This window comes from Strix aluco, chromosome 21 (genome assembly GCF_031877795.1).
Source record: "Strix aluco isolate bStrAlu1 chromosome 21, bStrAlu1.hap1, whole genome shotgun sequence".
Classification (NCBI taxonomy): domain Eukaryota; kingdom Metazoa; phylum Chordata; class Aves; order Strigiformes; family Strigidae; genus Strix; species Strix aluco.
The window spans coordinates 4,005,884-4,025,908 of NC_133951.1; the positions used below are offsets into that span (position 1 = coordinate 4,005,884).

At 55.4% G+C, this 20,025-nt stretch overlaps 3 protein-coding genes and 2 non-coding genes across 5 annotated transcripts; 1 reads left to right on the top strand and 4 right to left on the bottom strand.

Annotated features, from left to right (window-relative positions):
- Positions 1 to 2,518: 2,518 nt before the first annotated feature.
- Positions 2,519 to 2,600, bottom strand: TRNAS-GCU (transfer RNA serine (anticodon GCU)). Its single transcript has one exon. It is a non-coding gene; the product is annotated as a tRNA-Ser (tRNA).
- A 1,879-nt stretch (positions 2,601 to 4,479) lies between these two features.
- LOC141932816 (beta-keratin-related protein) lies at positions 4,480 to 4,809 on the bottom strand. The gene has a single exon (XM_074846938.1). It carries the CDS (start codon positions 4,807 to 4,809, stop codon positions 4,480 to 4,482), a length of 330 nt encoding a protein of 109 aa, XP_074703039.1.
- A 4,752-nt stretch (positions 4,810 to 9,561) lies between these two features.
- LOC141932828 (beta-keratin-related protein) lies at positions 9,562 to 9,891 on the top strand. The gene has a single exon (XM_074846970.1). The coding sequence runs from the start codon at positions 9,562 to 9,564 to the stop codon at positions 9,889 to 9,891; it is 330 nt and encodes a 109-aa protein (XP_074703071.1).
- A 7,350-nt stretch (positions 9,892 to 17,241) lies between these two features.
- TRNAS-GCU (transfer RNA serine (anticodon GCU)) lies at positions 17,242 to 17,323 on the bottom strand. Its single transcript has one exon. It is a non-coding gene; the product is annotated as a tRNA-Ser (tRNA).
- A 1,879-nt stretch (positions 17,324 to 19,202) lies between these two features.
- Positions 19,203 to 19,532, bottom strand: LOC141932842 (beta-keratin-related protein). The gene has a single exon (XM_074846995.1). The coding sequence runs from the start codon at positions 19,530 to 19,532 to the stop codon at positions 19,203 to 19,205; it is 330 nt and encodes a 109-aa protein (XP_074703096.1).
- Positions 19,533 to 20,025: the final 493 nt, after the last annotated feature.

Sequence of the window (20,025 nt, forward strand, 5' to 3'; positions counted from 1 at the left end):
CCTTCTGAGAGCTGGTTTTGTCATAAAGCGGGGTAAGATCAAGGGACCTGCACAGGAGATTCAGTTTTTAGGAATAAAATGGCAAGATGGACATTGTCAGATTCCAATGGAGTTGACTGATAAAATAGCAGTTATGTCCCCGCAGACAAACCAAAGGAAACGCTAGCTTTCTTAGGCTTTGAGGGTTTCTGGAGACCCACTACGAGATATTGCTGCTCGGGTAGAGAACTTGGTTGTGAAAGTACGTCGTGTAGGTGCTCATGTACCCAAGAGCCAGGCCACTGAAGAACATCAGAAAGAGCAACAGGTGGATCAAGCTGCTAAGATTAAGGTGGCTCAAGTGGATCTGGACGGGCAACGTAAGGATGAAAAATTTATGGCTCGCCAGGCCCATGACTCCTCAGGCCCTCAGGGAAGGGATGCAACGTATAGATGGACTCGTGACCGAGAGGTGGACTTAACCATGGACACCACTGCACAGGTTATCCGTCCATGGATGTGAGACGTGTGCAATCAAGCAAGCCAAACGGTTAAAACCCCTTTGGCATGGAGGACGATGGTTAAAATCTAAATACGGGTTGGCCTGGCAGATTGATTATATCCCACTCACACAAACTCAGCATGGCAAAGGCTATGTGCTCACAGTGGTGGAAGCAGCCACCGGATGGTTGTAAACGTGTGCTGTGCCCCACGCCACTGCCCGGAACGCTATTTTAGGCCTTGAGAAGCAAGTCTTGTGGTGGCATGGCACCCCAGAGAGAATTGAATCAGATAATGGGACTCATTTCCAAAATAATCTCATAGACACTTAGGCCAAAGAACATGCCATTGAGTGGGTGTGTCACAGCCCCTCTCCTGCACCAGCCTCCGGGAAAACTGAGCGGTGCAATGGGTTGCTAAAAACTACAGAGAACAATGGGTGGTGGAACTTTCAAACACTGGTACATGCACTTAGCGAAATGCACCTGGTTAGTCAATACTAGAGGATCTGCCAACCAGTCTGGCCCTGCTCAGTCAAACCTTCTTCGTACTGTAGATGGGGATAAGGTCTCTGCAGTGCGCATTAAAAACATGCTGGGGCAGACAGTCTGGGTTATTCCTGCTTCGGGTAAAGGTAAACCCATGCGTGGGATTAGTTTTGCCCAAGGACCTGGGTGCACACGGTGGCTAATGTGGAAGGACGGGGAAGTCCGATGTGCGCCTCAAGGGGATTGGATTTTATGTGAAAACAGACAATGAATTGAACTGTACGATGTTAACTGTCGAATAACCCAGTTATTGCATAGCGTCATCGCTATGGTTGATACATACTGAACTGATGGCATCACATTAATAAAAAAAAGAGATGAACTTTGGTAGAGTCAGGACAGATTTCAGCAGCTGGTGCCCAGCAACATCCTTGAGATCGACCCGCACGTAGACTGTGAGCATGGCCCGCGCCAGACACATCAACAGTGAGCTCCAACTGTAGCAGAGACTACATGCCATCCTCCTGCCACATCCAAAGTCACGCGCTCCACTGACTGAGCCAAATCCGCCTCATCCCTCCAGCCTTAAAAGACTGTCATGACAAATGGAACCCAAAGTTATGAACTAAATGAACTCAGTACACATTTTGGAAGGATGGCCCATAGACTAAGAGAGTGATATCTGTGTGTAGACACCTGGGACCAGGGAAAGGGATGGTGATTACTTTAGAACGTATTGGGAACCTGAGCATAATGCAAATGGTATGGAATAAGAGGTGGAGACTGTCCTGGTTTTGGCTGGGACAGAGTTAATTTTTCTTGAGCTTGGGGGGGAGCACAGCCAGAATGCTGGACCCGGATCGGTAAATGGAGTGTTCCATATCATGTGATGCCTTGCTCAGTATGTAAAGGAGGGGCCGCTGGGAAGGAGGAGGGTTCTCTCTCGCTTTTGGGATTGCGACCATGGGAGCCGACAGGGTGAGCAGTGATGGGCGCCACGTGGGAAGCGGGGAAAAGCGCAGAGAGTGAAGTCTGCAGTCAAGCCGAACCCAGCCAAGACGGGCCGGGTGTCAGTTGGCGGGTGGTGAGCAATCGGATTGCACATTACCTGTTTGTATTTCATAATATCGGTAGTAGTAGTCTCTTTTTTTTCAATTATTAAACCTACAAGTCTCCCTACTTCTACCCCTCCAATTCTCTCCCCCGTGCCCTGGGCAGGGGAGGGTGACTGAATGGCTGCGTGGTGCCTGGCTGCCGGCCGGGTTTAAACCACGACACTAGGTTTGGAAACTACTTCCAGGATGTTTTGCTCCATCATCTTCCCAGGGACTGAGGGGAGGCTGACGGTCCTGTGAGTTCCCCGGCTCTTCCTTCTATCCCTTCCGGTTCCTCTCGCCTATGTGGAGACAGAAGAGGTTGAAGTGTGTCCGTGCTGAGCCACTTCAAAACCTTGCTATTTCTGTTCAGTCAGCTCTCATCTCAAAACAGAAGCTTGGGGGGCACACATCAAGCTCCTCACACTCAGCAACTTTGGCCACTGTTGGGCTGACCGACGAGGATGGGATTCGAACCCACGCGTGCAGAGCACAATGGATTAGCAGTCCATCGCCTTCACCACTCGGCCACCTCGTCCGCATGCTGCTGCTGCTCCTGCCGCTGCTGCCGCTGGCACTGCCACTGCTCCTGATCTTGCTGCTCCTGCTCCTGCTGCTCTTGTTCCTGCTCCAGCCCCAGCTCCTGCCCCTGCTCCTAACGCTTACACCTTCTTACACTGTTTGCCATGGGAGAGAAAAAGGCAGCCTCCAGCTTGTGCCTCTTGGGACTGGTCCACTGTCCCGAGAGCTGGGCTGAGCTCTGGGGACCTCTGGGAAACAGGTCCCAGCATTCACATCAGCAAATGTCTGGAGAGCAGAGCTCCACACTCCTTCCTGGGAAGGAACACGGGACAGTGACCCAGGCGTGGCTCAGTGCCCGCAAAGGAGTTGAGCCTGACTTTGAGGCTAAATTGTCACCAGCCACCTTGCCCTCACGTTCTGGAAGCATACCACCAGCTCCTACGGACAGGAGTCCCTCACACTTGACTGCTGGACTTTTCACCAGGACAGAGCATGTGCCTCAGGCTTGGCCGTGGCTTCTCTGTGCTGTTCCCCCTGGTGCTCACCCAGGCTCTCATCACAGGCTGCTTCTCTCCCAGCACAGCTAACAGTCAGGAACGATGAGGGAGCTGAGCGGCACCGTCCCCACTGCACACAACTCCCCTTTTCACCTGCCAGAGCTGCGGTGCTGCAGAGAGCGTAAACCGCTGCGCTGGTCCCCTGAGCCCACACCTCTCTGTACATTGAAGGTCAGACCCTGGGCTGGGGGAAATGGTGCAGAAGCCAGCCTCGCTGCCCCTGGTGGATAACAGAAAGGTGGGCATGGGATTGTGCACCGTGGGATGGACACCAAAGGCAGGGCCCTGGGAGCCTCTTTCTCCTCCACCTGCTTAATTCCCGTCCTTGAGGAAGGGGAGCAGTGCACAGCCTTGGGGGCTGGCACCAGAGCCGCTTGCACCCTGGTCACTCTGAATAGTTTCTCCAGCCCCAGCCCACCCCATGGGCCTGTAATTGTGGAGATAGTTGAACAAGGAGAGACTGGCAGATTCAGTGTTGCCTCCGCGTCAGGAGCCCATGGCAGCAGGGAGCAATGGCCTGGGAAACGCAATGCTCTGCCAAGCTCCTTCCTCAGAGCGCTGGCACTGCATGAGGCAGATGTGAAAAATTCCTGGGATTCGCTTTCTGGGTTCTTAACAAAGGCTTTTCTAACAAAGCAGCCAGGGCCACCACTGCCTCTCATTAATGCAGCAGCCTGTTGAGTCTCTGCTGTAATCAATGCAGCACAGGGACATCCAACAGAAAATTCGGGCTCCCTCCATGCTTTGTGCTGTGGCTTTCGAGGTGTGCCGATGAGTAATGGGGCTCCTTCCAGAAGAGCTGAAGAGCTCTCCCCCCCGCCAAGCTGGCCTTGTCTCCATTGTTATAGGCTGTCAGGGGCGAAACCCGGCAGCTATGGAAAAATCCGTAGCTGTAGCAAGGGAGGAACTCTCTTGGACAGTCCGCTGGTTGGGACTGGAGAAGAAGGGAGAATGAAACACGGCTCTCTAGCAAAACTGTGATGCCCAATGTCTTTAATGAGAAAATCAAAGGAAAATGGAAAAGGCGAGAGCTGAAGCAATGCATGTTGGAGGCCGAGAAAAGCTCAGAGAAGTGCTGCCGTCGGAAGGAAAACCTCCACGCCAGGCATGCTTCCTGTGCAACTCCCCCTCAAGGCTCTGGCAGTCACGTATGCTCTAGACGCATTGCTACGGAAGGAAGGTGGAGGTGTTTGATGGGGAGCGTAAGGTAAAGCAGAGCAAGAGGGGGAAAGAGAGAGGCTTCCTTGGGAAGAGACGGAAGGCCGCTCCCTCGGGGCTGGCTCCTGGACTTTCCTCGAGGCCCCTGGTGCTCCATCACGGGCAAGCGATCCACGGGCTTCAGCATAAGAGATTGCCCCGTCCCAGAGGCCCGCAGAGCCCGCGGCCCAGACCGGACCACCCAAAGCCGCCCAGCCCCAGGGAGCCCCCAGAAGCGATGGGCACACTGGCAGCGCTGAGGGAGCTCCCCACGGCAGCCGACGCGGTGGATCCCACGGCTGTGCTCTGAGGGAAGGAGCTGAGGATTGGGCCCGGCAGCGTCACCATCACTGGCGAGGGCTGGATCGCAACGCTGGAGTCGGCGCACCGGATGACGCAGGGCTCGTTGCAGCTGTTGGCAAGCGGGGTTGGGCCGCAGGTGGCTGGCAGGCACGGGCTGTAGCACGACATGTCTTGCAGAGGGAGGCGACCCTGCAAGACCGGGAGGGAGCAGAGGGCATTAGCTGTCGGGCCCTTTCAGACCCCCAGCTTGGCTCCTCCGAGAACAAACCAGTGGCTGGCCAGGGCCACATCTCCCTGGGAAGTTCCTTTGCATGCCAAGAGTGACCAAGGCCGGTCGCTGTGCCATGCATGGGGGAGGAAGCACCTGGTGACCCCTTGGACGGTACTGGTCGTGCAGCCTCAGATTTCAGCAGAGCCACTGCTACAAAAGAGCCCAAATGACTCCCTCTCAGGAGGGAAGAAAGCTTTCCCTCTTCCCTCGCCAGCTCACCTCCCAGAAGAGGGAAGCACAGTGTATTTTCAAGCCTGGACCACGTATCAGAAGGACCCCGCACAGAAGGGAAGCAGTCCCGTTGACAGAAATCCTGCCAGCACGAAGAGAAGCAGTGAGTTCAGACTTACCAGGTTCAATGTGGAGAGCAAGGGAAGAGACGTGGATGGAAGGGCTTGGAGTGGCCCGGGCTTTTTATATGGTGAGCCAGCGCCTCGGGAGACCTGGAACACACCTTCTTTGTGAAGCACGTTAACAAACAGCAATTTGAGGCTTGCAAAGCACAGCCCACAGATGAAGAACTTGTCCCTTTCATCTGAAAGGCCCGGCCTGTGTTTCCCTATTGGGTGAGAGCGCAGTGATGCATTAGTTGCTGGCTCCTCAAAGCAACGGTCATTTGAGGTCCCATGCCACTTCCCAGGGAAGGGTTTCAGTAGCTCCAGGCCCTGTGTGTGGGTTGTGCACATCCTTGCTGGGGAACGTGAGTACCACTCTCAGTCTGGGCTTCAGGCGTGGAGCACTCGTGATGAAGGCCACTCACGTGGGTCTCCTGTTGAAGGGCTGAGGCTGACCCTGAGAAACACAAGGCCTTGCACGGCCATGGGAGGGCTCAGCAATGAGCTAAGGCCCGGTGTGACTGTTTCTCCTTCTCAGAATTCTCATTCTCAAAGTGGGTAGTCAGCCCCAAGGACGCAAGGTCACAGGGGCTGAGGAGGAAACTCATAGGCATTTGACTGAGGGTGCATTTTGCTTTCGGTCACCTTGCCAGCCCTGGAAAGGACAAGTGCTCTTGTGGCTGCAGTTCAAAGCAGAAGGCATGTTGCGGAGCAAGGATGGGCCTGTGCTGTCCGCTTCCTGCCCTCAGGTGTTACCACGCGCCTGCTGTGGCAGGTGGATGCACGTGCCCTCTGCTGCTGCCTCAGCTTTGCTTGGGCACAGCAAATGCCAGGCTCCTCATGTGGTAGAGGAATGCCTCCCCAGCCTTCCCGCATCTGGCAGTGGAGGCAGGATGGCAGGCCAAGGAGGAGAGCAGCCCAGCGATGGCCCTCGCTGCCTGCTGTAGCAGAGCTGTGACGGGCTGTGTCATGCTCCTGTCTGGTGACAAAGGAGGCTACGTGAGGAGCAGAGTGTCTGTCCTGGTGCCTGCTCCTGTTTGCATAACCTCTCAGTTGCCACAAGGCAGAGCAGAGAGGCGGGAGCAGCAGGGCTGTAGCCAACTTCTCTGCTTACCCACCGCGGCCTTTGGCATTTGCTGGTGCTCATCAGTAGTTTGAGCGCTCATCCATTAGTGCACCGGCCGGGAACAGAGCAGCCACAGGGCAGGGCGTCCCATGCAGGGAGTTTCCCTCAGGGCTGGTCCCTGCTGGCATCTTCCCCTGCAGAGTTTGCTGTGGGCAACCCGTGCCCCTTCTGTGGGGATGGGCCACGTCTCTGAGGGCCAATCTCAGGGCTTTGGGGGGCTGGAAGATATAGGCAACCACTTCCCTGCTCTTCAGCTGAGGACACGCTGGGGACCGAGTGCCTCGCAACTTCCTCAGAGAGCCTCAGAGCCTTTCAGGAGGGAGCATCACTGGCTGCTTTGTCAGTGCACTTCCAGTTCCACCTGGAAGAGGCACGGGTGGCTGCCGCCCACCCTGGTGCCATGCTGACTGCTGGGACCTGTTTCTGCCTGTCCGGAGTGAGCACGTTTCCACTGTGAGCTGTGGCACTGGGTCTCCCGTCCCATCAGGATGGCACAACAGCCCCAGAGCATGGCCCTGCTGCAAGCGACGGCAGAAGTGAGTCAGAGCCATCAACGTTTTGCAGGAGAAGACAACATCCCCCTTCTAAGACCCTTTCCCCAAATGGTACGGCCGCCCGGGTGAGAGCGTGGCCCATCTGCCCAAGCAGCACGGGCAGGCAGAGGCTTTTTCCAGGCAGCTCTCAGGGCTGGCAACACACGCCTGGCCTTTGAGCTCCCGCCACACCTCTCCGGACAGGCAAGGTCTCCTCTGTGTCTCGTAGGGTAGCAGGGAGCACCATCTGCTGCCACTCAGAGGCTGCAGCCTCAGTCTGGTGGTCTGTCACACCGGTCCATCAAAGAAGCAGGCTCCCCAGGCCCTGGACACTTACGGGCGGAAACTTTCCTCGGTTTGGACCGTGCTCCAGAAACGTCTGGGAGTGGGAACGTCAGGGCACGTCCGTGCTGTCCTTCCCTTGGCTGCCATTTCACCAAGGAGGATTTCACCCAGGATTTCAAGGAGTCACCAAGTGGTTGGGCAAGATGCTAACAGCCATGACAACACTGTACACAAAGCTGCATTTCTGCAGGAACGTGGACACGAGGTTGCACCTAGGGTCCTGGGCAGGTCTGAATCCATTTCCCCCGGATTCCCTGATGCCAGTGCATGGATGATGTGCACCGAGGTGGAGCTGAGGTCTCTCGCAGTGCCTCAGCACTATTTGGTGACTCACAGGTGACTCCAAGGTGGTCTGCTGGTGCCACCTTGCAATTAAAGGGCCCCGAATGTGCCAATCCATCCCTGAGCCAGGGAAAACAAGCCAGACCCTCTGGGTCAGTGACCTGAACAAGCCAGCAGGCAATGATGCAAAGGTGAGTGTTGTTTGGGAAGACTGTGCCGAAGCAAACAGGTCCACTTGGTGATGGCTCGCTTTCAGGCCTGAGTCAGCAGGCTCCTTCATCGCTCTCCAGGGCCGTTGTTTCTCCTCAGGAGAGTAATGAGTAAAGTCCTGGCAGGCAAGGCAAGGGCTCTGCAGTTCCCAGAGAACTGGCCTTTCCTGACTGAGGACAACAGCTGAACTGCTGGGCCCCCTTTGCATGGTGTGCATCACCGAGGCCCGAGGGGAGCAGACATCTGCCACCGAGTACCCTGAGCCACTCCAGCAATGGCCTCCGTGTCCCCATCCCTGCACACAATGGGGTTTTGGTCCAGAGTGCAGGACGGCCTTGTTTGACCATGACCTTCCAAACACTCTGGGGATCTGAGTCTCCTCCATTCTCTGTCCCCCAGTAGAACAGCCATCCTGCAGAGGCTTGGCTGGGCTCCGAGCAACTCCATAGGCGGCAGGCACTGGTGTTGTTCAGGGTCAGTGTCAACCCGTCAAAGAGAGACCCTTCTGAGTGGCCTTCAGGCGTGCCCCACAGGAAAATTCCTATCTAAGTGGGGCCACGTTCCCCAGGAAGGGCAGGACGTGTACATCACCTACTCATGGCCTGAATCTGCTGCAAGGCTTCACCAGCTACTGGAACGAGACCTCAAAGGAGCGTTGGTCTGGGGAAGAAACATAATTGCTATCAACAAAATCACGTCAGTGCTACCCAGGATGAAAAGGGAGGCACGCATTTCAGGCAACGGAGGCATGTCTTTCATCTACCAGCATAGGTGTGAGAAGTCCAAATTGCTGTTTCTCAACATGCTTCATGTTTGTGGCATTTTTCAGCTCCCCTGGGGCTCTGGGCCGCAGTATAAAAGCATGCCCAACTGCCAGCTCCTCTGTCGTCTCCTCGTGCCTTCCCCTGCTCTCTGAAGTTGGTAAGTGTCAGTTCATTTTGCCTCTTGTCTCCTCGGTTGGCAGGACAGATTTTGTGGAGAGGGCTGTATCCGCAGTTCAGCAATGCTCCTTTTGCACTGTTGGCATGACGAGAAGCTTCCACAGGAGAGCTAGTCCCACCATAGACGTCTTCTTCCGTAGTGGCTGCTGTCTTCAGGAGCCCTGTTGCGTTTTACTCAGACATGTCCCCTCCTGAAAGATGTGGGTGAGAGGAGCCTGACCTGACAAGACGAGGGGTCTTGAGGGTGGGGGCAGGGAGAAGGAGACCCGTTTGTCTGAGTGAACAAATTGATGCTTGTACAAGGGCTGATGGATGATCAGGAAGTACAGAGCCCGATGCCAGGAAGAGGGAGCCTCTTGGTGTGCAGTAGAAAATCGTTCCCTGACCAAGGCCACAGCACCAAGGCTACGCTCCACCCGTCTGGAAAACCTGGCATCCATTTCCTCACGGCGGGAGGGGGCTTACTGAGGATTCTCTCTGGGGCACCTTCCCTACCAAATTTCCAGGGCTGAGCAGAAGGAGTGTTGTGAAATATCCTCACAGCCTGCAGACATCCCCTTGGTAATGGAGTCACCGGAGGTAGCAGAGGGCCTCCATGGGGCAGGCATGCCTGGGCGTGGCAAGGCCAGCTGAGGTATAGGCTGCGAGGGAGCTTGACTTGGACAGGGGAAGCTTCATTATGTTTTGACGGACCCTCTCGGATCACCCTTCAATTACTAGCAAATACCCAATGCAGACCCCATCCCAAATCTCTATCCGCTGAGCGGCCAGCCACTGGTTTGTTCTCGGAGGAGCCAAGCTGGGGGTCTGAAAGGGCCCGACAGCTAATGCCCTCTGCTCCCTCCCGGTCTTGCAGGGTCGCCTCCCTCTGCAAGACATGTCGTGCTACAGCCCGTGCCTGCCAGCCACCTGCGGCCCAACCCCGCTTGCCAACAGCTGCAACGAGCCCTGCGTCATCCGGTGCGCCGACTCCAGCGTTGCGATCCAGCCCTCGCCAGTGATGGTGACGCTGCCGGGCCCAATCCTCAGCTCCTTCCCTCAGAGCACAGCCGTGGGATCCACCGCGTCGGCTGCCGTGGGGAGCTCCCTCAGCGCTGCCAGTGTGCCCATCGCTTCTGGGGGCTCCCTGGGGCTGGGCGGCTTTGGGTGGTCCGGTCTGGGCCGCGGGCTCTGCGGGCCTCTGGGACGGGGCAATCTCTTATGCTGAAGCCCGTGGATCGCTTGCCCGTGATGGAGCACCAGGGGCCTCGAGGAAAGTCCAGGAGCCAGCCCCGAGGGAGCGGCCTTCCGTCTCTTCCCAAGGAAGCCTCTCTCTTTCCCCCTCTTGCTCTGCTTTACCTTACGCTCCCCATCAAACACCTCCACCTTCCTTCCGTAGCAATGCGTCTAGAGCATACGTGACTGCCAGAGCCTTGAGGGGGAGTTGCACAGGAAGCATGCCTGGCGTGGAGGTTTTCCTTCCGACGGCAGCACTTCTCTGAGCTTTTCTCGGCCTCCAACATGCATTGCTTCAGCTCTCGCCTTTTCCATTTTCCTTTGATTTTCTCATTAAAGACATTGGGCATCACAGCTTTGCTAGAGAGCCGTGTTTCATTCTCCCTTCTTCTCCAATCCCAACCAGCGGACTGTCCAAGAGAGTTCCTCCCTTGCTACAGCTACGGATTTTTCCATAGCTGCCGGGTTTCGCCCCTGACAGCCTATAACAATGGAGACAAGGCCAGCTTGGCGGGGGGGAGAGCTCTTCAGCTCTTCTGGAAGGAACCCCATTACTCATCGGCACACCTCAAAAGCCACGACATAAAGCATGAAGGGAGCCGGAATTGCCACAGAATCATAGAATTGCCCCGACTGATAGGGACCCCCAAAGATCATCTAGCCCAACCTTTTGCAGGAAAGGGAGCCCAGATGAGATTATCTAGCGCCCTGTCCAATTGCATCTTGAAAACCTCCTGTCACCAGAATTCTACCACGTCCCTGGGGAGGTTGTTGTAGTGAATGATTGTTCTCACTGTAAAATATGTCTTCCTTGTATGAAGGCGAAACCTCTCCCGCTTGCTCCCTCTTCTCTCCGTGTGGCTCTTTGTTAAGAGGGAGTGTGCGTCGTCTTTGTAGCTGCCTTTAGATACTGGAAAACTGTGATGAGTGCAGGGGAAGAGCAGCACAGCACAGCACGAGACTCGGTATGGCGTGTTTGTGGGAGGAAGCAGAGGTGGGAGAAGGGAGGGTTCAGGGTGGTCTTGGGAGGAAGAAACGTGAGGAAACTAGAGGGAAGATGGGATAACATGGCTGTCCCTCAAGAACTACTTGCTGTTCAGGATGTTTGCCTGGACGTGCCCTGCTTCTGATCGGTGCAGCCTGTCCTGTCTTCTTCTTAAGCTCTATTCCTAGCGACTTTCCCTGGTGAGGGGCTCTCTGATCTGTGTGCATGTGTGCGTATGGAAGTCTAGGGGCCAGCAACTGGAGCCAAACCACAGGTGGCCGTGGTTCCGGTCTCAGTGGTGCCAGTCACTGGAGTGGGACCGGAGGTCGTCGGCACTGCTTGTCTGGGGTGCCGGCACCTGGACAGACCAGGGTGAGTGGAAATAATGTGCTGCCAGCAAGTGAAGCATGTGAGGGTATGCAAGTCAGTGTGTGACTGCTCTCAAGTATCAAGCCAGCTGAGGCAGCGAGTGGGTAAAGCGGCTTGGGAGCCACGTGTGGGTGTGTGCCCCTCAGGATGAGGTCACAGAGGGCGTTGGCTACAGGAGGCACCAGAGGGTCCTGGCCAACCACCAGAGACATCATAAGGCCATTTCGTGTCTGCGTGCATGTCTCTGGGGCCAAGAGAACCGGAGGAGCTGGCTGCCAGAACGACCAGGGTGTCAAGGTGTGCTGGTTTGGGGATAGAGGTAATTTTCTTCATAGTAGCTGGTATGGGGCTGCGTTTGGGGTTTGTGCTGAAAACGGTGTTGATAATAGAGAGGTGTTGTTGTCGTTGCTGAGCAGTGCTTACACAGAGTCCAGGCCTTTTCTGCCTCTCACACCAGCCCACCAGCCAGTAGGCTTGGGGGTGCACAAAAAGATGGCCGGGGTCACAACCGGGACAGCTGACCCCAACTGACCAAAGGGATATTCCATACCATATGACGTCACGCTCAGCACATAAATCTGTGGGAAGAAGAAGGAATGGAGGAGATGTTTGGAGTTATGGCGTTTGTCTTCCCAAGTAACCATGATGGAGGCCTGCTCTCCTGGAGACAGATACCTGCCTGTCGATGCAAGGAGTGAATGAATTCCTTGCTTTGTTCTTCTTGCGTGCGCGGCTTTTGCTTTATCTATTAATCTGTCTTTATCTCAACCCAGGACTTTTACCCTTCCGATCCCCTCCCCCATCGCACCGGTGCGGGCAGTGAGTGAGCGGCTGCGTGGTGTTTACTTGCCGCCTGGAGTGAAACCACACCACCAGGCCCACCGGAGCCAGGGACCAGCTACAGGGTGGACGGGGTGTCTCAGTCCAGCTGCTGGAGTGATCCACGTTGTACATGTGTGTAATATTGTCCCACTCACAGTCCTTCATCGTGATCAGCCAGAAGGGGACCTGGACGAGGCTCTCGGTGCCCTCTGTTGAGTGCTGTGTGTTCCTGCCTGGGTTGATCGGTGTGGTCGGCCATGTGTTATATGTGTCGTACACATGGATTTGTGTGTGTGTGTGCCTCCTGGGAGGCATGCTCAGCCTCGCTGATGTCTGGGCCAGGGGCCATGGAGCTGTGGCAGCCTGAGCCTGAGCTCTGCTGGGCTCCTGGGTTCAGCAGCCACTGAACAGAAAGGGATCCTTCTGGGCTCTCCAAACCGCCAAGCTCGCCTGTCGATGAGGAAGAGTTCTGCTCTGCTTCTCTTCTCTGAGGCTGGGGTGAGATGAATGCAGGTGAGATTACGGTGCCTATGAAGAAGCTGACCTCTCCACAGCAGGCAGCCCCTTTCTCATCTCCCACAGACTCTCCCCCTGGATTCAGACCCAACTGGGCTGTCAATGGCGGCAGTGGTCCCCTTTACCTGCCTCCCAGGCCTTAGGGATACGTGAGGCTGGCGGGGGGTTGGGTAGAGGGGTGGGGTCAGCAGCATTCTGAGCTCTGAGCCCCTTGGCCAAACCCCAGGCTCTTCTCCTCGCATCTTGCTTCCATGCAGCCACGTCCAGGTACGCTGCTCACAGGTGCTGAACTCCAGCAACCACAAGGCATCCTTGGAAGTGCAAAAGTACTGGGAAGTGCACCCAGAGGAGAGCAGGGTGGGGAGATCAAGGTGTCCATGGTCGTGGGGAAGAGATATCCCAAGGAGATGTCCAGGGATTGGGAAAGGGAGGCAGGTGGCCAGAGAGGCAGAAGTGCAAGTGTGTGTAAGAGAGGGGTGGTCGTGTGGGCAGGAAGAGGCTCCGGCCACCTCTGTGTCTTTCATAACCACGCAGGATCATTCCTGTCCTCTGACCCCTGCCAAGTCGCTCCTGACCACGCGATACAGCACATCTCTTGGTGGCATGGCTGGCTGCTGGCTACTCCTGCCTCCACACAGGTCTTCCCTGCTTTGTCACAAAACTGGTTAGGGGCTTGGTGTGTCTGAAATTTGAGGGGAGGCTGTGAGAGCTGGGATTCTTCCCATACCTGATGGAAGGGAATGAAGAGGGAGCCATAATCACTTCTCAGAAGTACCAACTGGCAGCACGAGTGGGAGTGGGCACAAATTGAAACACATGAAGTCCCAGCTCAAGGCAAGAAAACACTTCCTTACCATGAGGGGGGTCAAACAGCAGACCAGGTTGCCCAGAGAGGTTGTGGAGTCTCCATCCTTGGAGATACTCAAAACCCAGCTGGACGATGTCCTAAGCAACCAGCTCAAGCTGACCCTGCTGGAGCACTTGGCTGCCGCTGCCACCGCTCCTGCTGCTGCTTGTCCTGCTCTTGCTGCTGCTCCTGCCACTGCTGCTGCCACTGGTTCTGCCGCTGCTCCTGCTCTCGCTGCTCCTGTTCCTGCTCCTGCTGCAGCTCTAACCCATTCGTCGATAGTGGATACTATGACCAACGTTAGAGGGACCCTACCTCCAGCCACGTGGAGGACAGGAACAATCGAGTTTATTGGCCTGTGTGGATTCGATGGCTTGGCACATTCCACCCACAGCAGTATAAGGCTCTAGTGGACACTGGTGCCCAACGCACCCTGATGCCATCCCATTTTAAAGGGGCAGAAACCATTGGTATTTCAAGAGGGGTCTCAACAGCTGACTGTGTTGGAGGCCGAGGTGAGCCTAACTGCGAACGAGTGGCAAAAGCACCCCATCGTGACCGTCCCAGAAGCTCCATGCATTCTTGGTATAGATTATCTCAGGACAGGGTATTTTAAGGACCCAATCGGTGGGCTTTTGGTATAGCTGCCTTGGAGACAGAGGAAGTCAAACAGCTGTCTGCGTTGCCGGGTCTCTCAGAGGACCCCTCTGTTGTGGGATTGCTGAGGGTTGAAGAACAACGGGTGCCAATCGCTACTACAACAGTGCACCGACAACAATATCGCACCAGCCGAGACTCCGTAATTCCTGTCCATAACCTAGAGAGTCAAGGAGTGATCAACAAGACTCTCTCCCCCTCTAACAGCCCCATAGGGCCAGTGTGAAAGTCTAATGGAGAGTGGAGACTGACAGTAGACTATCGTGGCCTGAACGAAGTCACGCCACCGCTGAGCGCTGCCATACCGGACATGCTAGAGCTTCAATACGAACTAGAGTTGAAGGCAGCCAAGCATAGGCCACGACTGATATTGCTAAAGCATTCTTCTCCATCCCTCTGTCAGCATAGTGCAGGCCACAGTTTGCTTTCACCTGGAGGGGTGTCCAATGCACCTGCCAGTCAGCTGCCCCAGGGGCGGAATCACAGCCCCGCCATTTGCTGTGGACTGATCCAGCCTGCACTGGAAGAGGTTGAAGCCCTGGAACACCTGCGATGCCTTGATGACATCGTTGTAATGGGGTAATACAGCAGGAGAAGTTTTTGAGAAAGGAGAGAAAAGAGTCCAAATCCTTCTGAGAGCTGGTTTTGTCATAAAGCGGGGTAAGATCAAGGGACCTGCACAGGAGATTCAGTTTTTAGGAATAAAATGGCAAGATGGACATTGTCAGATTCCAATGGAGTTGACTGATAAAATAGCAGTTATGTCCCCGCAGACAAACCAAAGGAAACGCTAGCTTTCTTAGGCTTTGAGGGTTTCTGGAGACCCACTACGAGATATTGCTGCTCGGGTAGAGAACTTGGTTGTGAAAGTACGTCGTGTAGGTGCTCATGTACCCAAGAGCCAGGCCACTGAAGAACATCAGAAAGAGCAACAGGTGGATCAAGCTGCTAAGATTAAGGTGGCTCAAGTGGATCTGGACGGGCAACGTAAGGATGAAAAATTTATGGCTCACCAGGCCCATGACTCCTCAGGCCCTCAGGGAAGGGATGCAACGTATAGATGGACTCGTGACCGAGAGGTGGACTTAACCATGGACACCACTGCACAGGTTATCCGTCCATGGATGTGAGACGTGTGCAATCAAGCAAGCCAAACGGTTAAAACCCCTTTGGCATGGAGGACGATGGTTAAAATCTAAATACGGGTTGGCCTGGCAGATTGATTATATCCCACTCACACAAACTCAGCATGGCAAAGGCTATGTGCTCACAGTGGTGGAAGCAGCCACCGGATGGTTGTAAACGTGTGCTGTGCCCCACGCCACTGCCCGGAACGCTATTTTAGGCCTTGAGAAGCAAGTCTTGTGGTGGCATGGCACCCCAGAGAGAATTGAATCAGATAATGGGACTCATTTCCAAAATAATCTCATAGACACTTAGGCCAAAGAACATGCCATTGAGTGGGTGTGTCACAGCCCCTCTCCTGCACCAGCCTCCGGGAAAACTGAGCGGTGCAATGGGTTGCTAAAAACTACAGAGAACAATGGGTGGTGGAACTTTCAAACACTGGTACATGCACTTAGCGAAATGCACCTGGTTAGTCAATACTAGAGGATCTGCCAACCAGTCTGGCCCTGCTCAGTCAAACCTTCTTCGTACTGTAGATGGGGATAAGGTCTCTGCAGTGCGCATTAAAAACATGCTGGGGCAGACAGTCTGGGTTATTCCTGCTTCGGGTAAAGGTAAACCCATGCGTGGGATTAGTTTTGCCCAAGGACCTGGGTGCACACGGTGGCTAATGTGGAAGGACGGGGAAGTCCGATGTGCGCCTCAAGGGGATTGGATTTTATGTGAAAACAGACAATGAATTGAACTGTACGATGTTAACTGTCGAATAACCCAGTTATTGCATAGCGTCATCGCTATGGTTGATACATACTGAACTGATGGCATCACATTAATAAAAAAAAGAGATGAACTTTGGTAGAGTCAGGACAGATTTCAGCAGCTGGTGCCCAGCAACATCCTTGAGATCGACCCGCACGTAGACTGTGAGCATGGCCCGCGCCAGACACATCAACAGTGAGCTCCAACTGTAGCAGAGACTACATGCCATCCTCCTGCCACATCCAAAGTCACGCGCTCCACTGACTGAGCCAAATCCGCCTCATCCCTCCAGCCTTAAAAGACTGTCATGACAAATGGAACCCAAAGTTATGAACTAAATGAACTCAGTACACATTTTGGAAGGATGGCCCATAGACTAAGAGAGTGATATCTGTGTGTAGACACCTGGGACCAGGGAAAGGGATGGTGATTACTTTAGAACGTATTGGGAACCTGAGCATAATGCAAATGGTATGGAATAAGAGGTGGAGACTGTCCTGGTTTTGGCTGGGACAGAGTTAATTTTTCTTGAGCTTGGGGGGGAGCACAGCCAGAATGCTGGACCCGGATCGGTAAATGGAGTGTTCCATATCATGTGATGCCTTGCTCAGTATGTAAAGGAGGGGCCGCTGGGAAGGAGGAGGGTTCTCTCTCGCTTTTGGGATTGCGACCATGGGAGCCGACAGGGTGAGCAGTGATGGGCGCCACGTGGGAAGCGGGGAAAAGCGCAGAGAGTGAAGTCTGCAGTCAAGCCGAACCCAGCCAAGACGGGCCGGGTGTCAGTTGGCAGGTGGTGAGCAATCGGATTGCACATTACCTGTTTGTATTTCATAATATCGGTAGTAGTAGTCTCTTTTTTTTCAATTATTAAACCTACAAGTCTCCCTACTTCTACCCCTCCAATTCTCTCCCCCGTGCCCTGGGCAGGGGAGGGTGACTGAATGGCTGCGTGGTGCCTGGCTGCCGGCCGGGTTTAAACCACGACACTAGGTTTGGAAACTACTTCCAGGATGTTTTGCTCCATCATCTTCCCAGGGACTGAGGGGAGGCTGACGGTCCTGTGAGTTCCCCGGCTCTTCCTTCTATCCCTTCCGGTTCCTCTCGCCTATGTGGAGACAGAAGAGGTTGAAGTGTGTCCGTGCTGAGCCACTTCAAAACCTTGCTATTTCTGTTCAGTCAGCTCTCATCTCAAAACAGAAGCTTGGGGGGCACACATCAAGCTCCTCACACTCAGCAACTTTGGCCACTGTTGGGCTGACCGACGAGGATGGGATTCGAACCCACGCGTGCAGAGCACAATGGATTAGCAGTCCATCGCCTTCACCACTCGGCCACCTCGTCCGCATGCTGCTGCTGCTCCTGCCGCTGCTGCCGCTGGCACTGCCACTGCTCCTGATCTTGCTGCTCCTGCTCCTGCTGCTCTTGTTCCTGCTCCAGCCCCAGCTCCTGCCCCTGCTCCTAACGCTTACACCTTCTTACACTGTTTGCCATGGGAGAGAAAAAGGCAGCCTCCAGCTTGTGCCTCTTGGGACTGGTCCACTGTCCCGAGAGCTGGGCTGAGCTCTGGGGACCTCTGGGAAACAGGTCCCAGCATTCACATCAGCAAATGTCTGGAGAGCAGAGCTCCACACTCCTTCCTGGGAAGGAACACGGGACAGTGACCCAGGCGTGGCTCAGTGCCCGCAAAGGAGTTGAGCCTGACTTTGAGGCTAAATTGTCACCAGCCACCTTGCCCTCACGTTCTGGAAGCATACCACCAGCTCCTACGGACAGGAGTCCCTCACACTTGACTGCTGGACTTTTCACCAGGACAGAGCATGTGCCTCAGGCTTGGCCGTGGCTTCTCTGTGCTGTTCCCCCTGGTGCTCACCCAGGCTCTCATCACAGGCTGCTTCTCTCCCAGCACAGCTAACAGTCAGGAACGATGAGGGAGCTGAGCGGCACCGTCCCCACTGCACACAACTCCCCTTTTCACCTGCCAGAGCTGCGGTGCTGCAGAGAGCGTAAACCGCTGCGCTGGTCCCCTGAGCCCACACCTCTCTGTACATTGAAGGTCAGACCCTGGGCTGGGGGAAATGGTGCAGAAGCCAGCCTCGCTGCCCCTGGTGGATAACAGAAAGGTGGGCATGGGATTGTGCACCGTGGGATGGACACCAAAGGCAGGGCCCTGGGAGCCTCTTTCTCCTCCACCTGCTTAATTCCCGTCCTTGAGGAAGGGGAGCAGTGCACAGCCTTGGGGGCTGGCACCAGAGCCGCTTGCACCCTGGTCACTCTGAATAGTTTCTCCAGCCCCAGCCCACCCCATGGGCCTGTAATTGTGGAGATAGTTGAACAAGGAGAGACTGGCAGATTCAGTGTTGCCTCCGCGTCAGGAGCCCATGGCAGCAGGGAGCAATGGCCTGGGAAACGCAATGCTCTGCCAAGCTCCTTCCTCAGAGCGCTGGCACTGCATGAGGCAGATGTGAAAAATTCCTGGGATTCGCTTTCTGGGTTCTTAACAAAGGCTTTTCTAACAAAGCAGCCAGGGCCACCACTGCCTCTCATTAATGCAGCAGCCTGTTGAGTCTCTGCTGTAATCAATGCAGCACAGGGACATCCAACAGAAAATTCGGGCTCCCTCCATGCTTTGTGCTGTGGCTTTCGAGGTGTGCCGATGAGTAATGGGGCTCCTTCCAGAAGAGCTGAAGAGCTCTCCCCCCCGCCAAGCTGGCCTTGTCTCCATTGTTATAGGCTGTCAGGGGCGAAACCCGGCAGCTATGGAAAAATCCGTAGCTGTAGCAAGGGAGGAACTCTCTTGGACAGTCCGCTGGTTGGGACTGGAGAAGAAGGGAGAATGAAACACGGCTCTCTAGCAAAACTGTGATGCCCAATGTCTTTAATGAGAAAATCAAAGGAAAATGGAAAAGGCGAGAGCTGAAGCAATGCATGTTGGAGGCCGAGAAAAGCTCAGAGAAGTGCTGCCGTCGGAAGGAAAACCTCCACGCCAGGCATGCTTCCTGTGCAACTCCCCCTCAAGGCTCTGGCAGTCACGTATGCTCTAGACGCATTGCTACGGAAGGAAGGTGGAGGTGTTTGATGGGGAGCGTAAGGTAAAGCAGAGCAAGAGGGGGAAAGAGAGAGGCTTCCTTGGGAAGAGACGGAAGGCCGCTCCCTCGGGGCTGGCTCCTGGACTTTCCTCGAGGCCCCTGGTGCTCCATCACGGGCAAGCGATCCACGGGCTTCAGCATAAGAGATTGCCCCGTCCCAGAGGCCCGCAGAGCCCGCGGCCCAGACCGGACCACCCAAAGCCGCCCAGCCCCAGGGAGCCCCCAGAAGCGATGGGCACACTGGCAGCGCTGAGGGAGCTCCCCACGGCAGCCGACGCGGTGGATCCCACGGCTGTGCTCTGAGGGAAGGAGCTGAGGATTGGGCCCGGCAGCGTCACCATCACTGGCGAGGGCTGGATCGCAACGCTGGAGTCGGCGCACCGGATGACGCAGGGCTCGTTGCAGCTGTTGGCAAGCGGGGTTGGGCCGCAGGTGGCTGGCAGGCACGGGCTGTAGCACGACATGTCTTGCAGAGGGAGGCGACCCTGCAAGACCGGGAGGGAGCAGAGGGCATTAGCTGTCGGGCCCTTTCAGACCCCCAGCTTGGCTCCTCCGAGAACAAACCAGTGGCTGGCCAGGGCCACATCTCCCTGGGAAGTTCCTTTGCATGCCAAGAGTGACCAAGGCCGGTCGCTGTGCCATGCATGGGGGAGGAAGCACCTGGTGACCCCTTGGACGGTACTGGTCGTGCAGCCTCAGATTTCAGCAGAGCCACTGCTACAAAAGAGCCCAAATGACTCCCTCTCAGGAGGGAAGAAAGCTTTCCCTCTTCCCTCGCCAGCTCACCTCCCAGAAGAGGGAAGCACAGTGTATTTTCAAGCCTGGACCACGTATCAGAAGGACCCCGCACAGAAGGGAAGCAGTCCCGTTGACAGAAATCCTGCCAGCACGAAGAGAAGCAGTGAGTTCAGACTTACCAGGTTCAATGTGGAGAGCAAGGGAAGAGACGTGGATGGA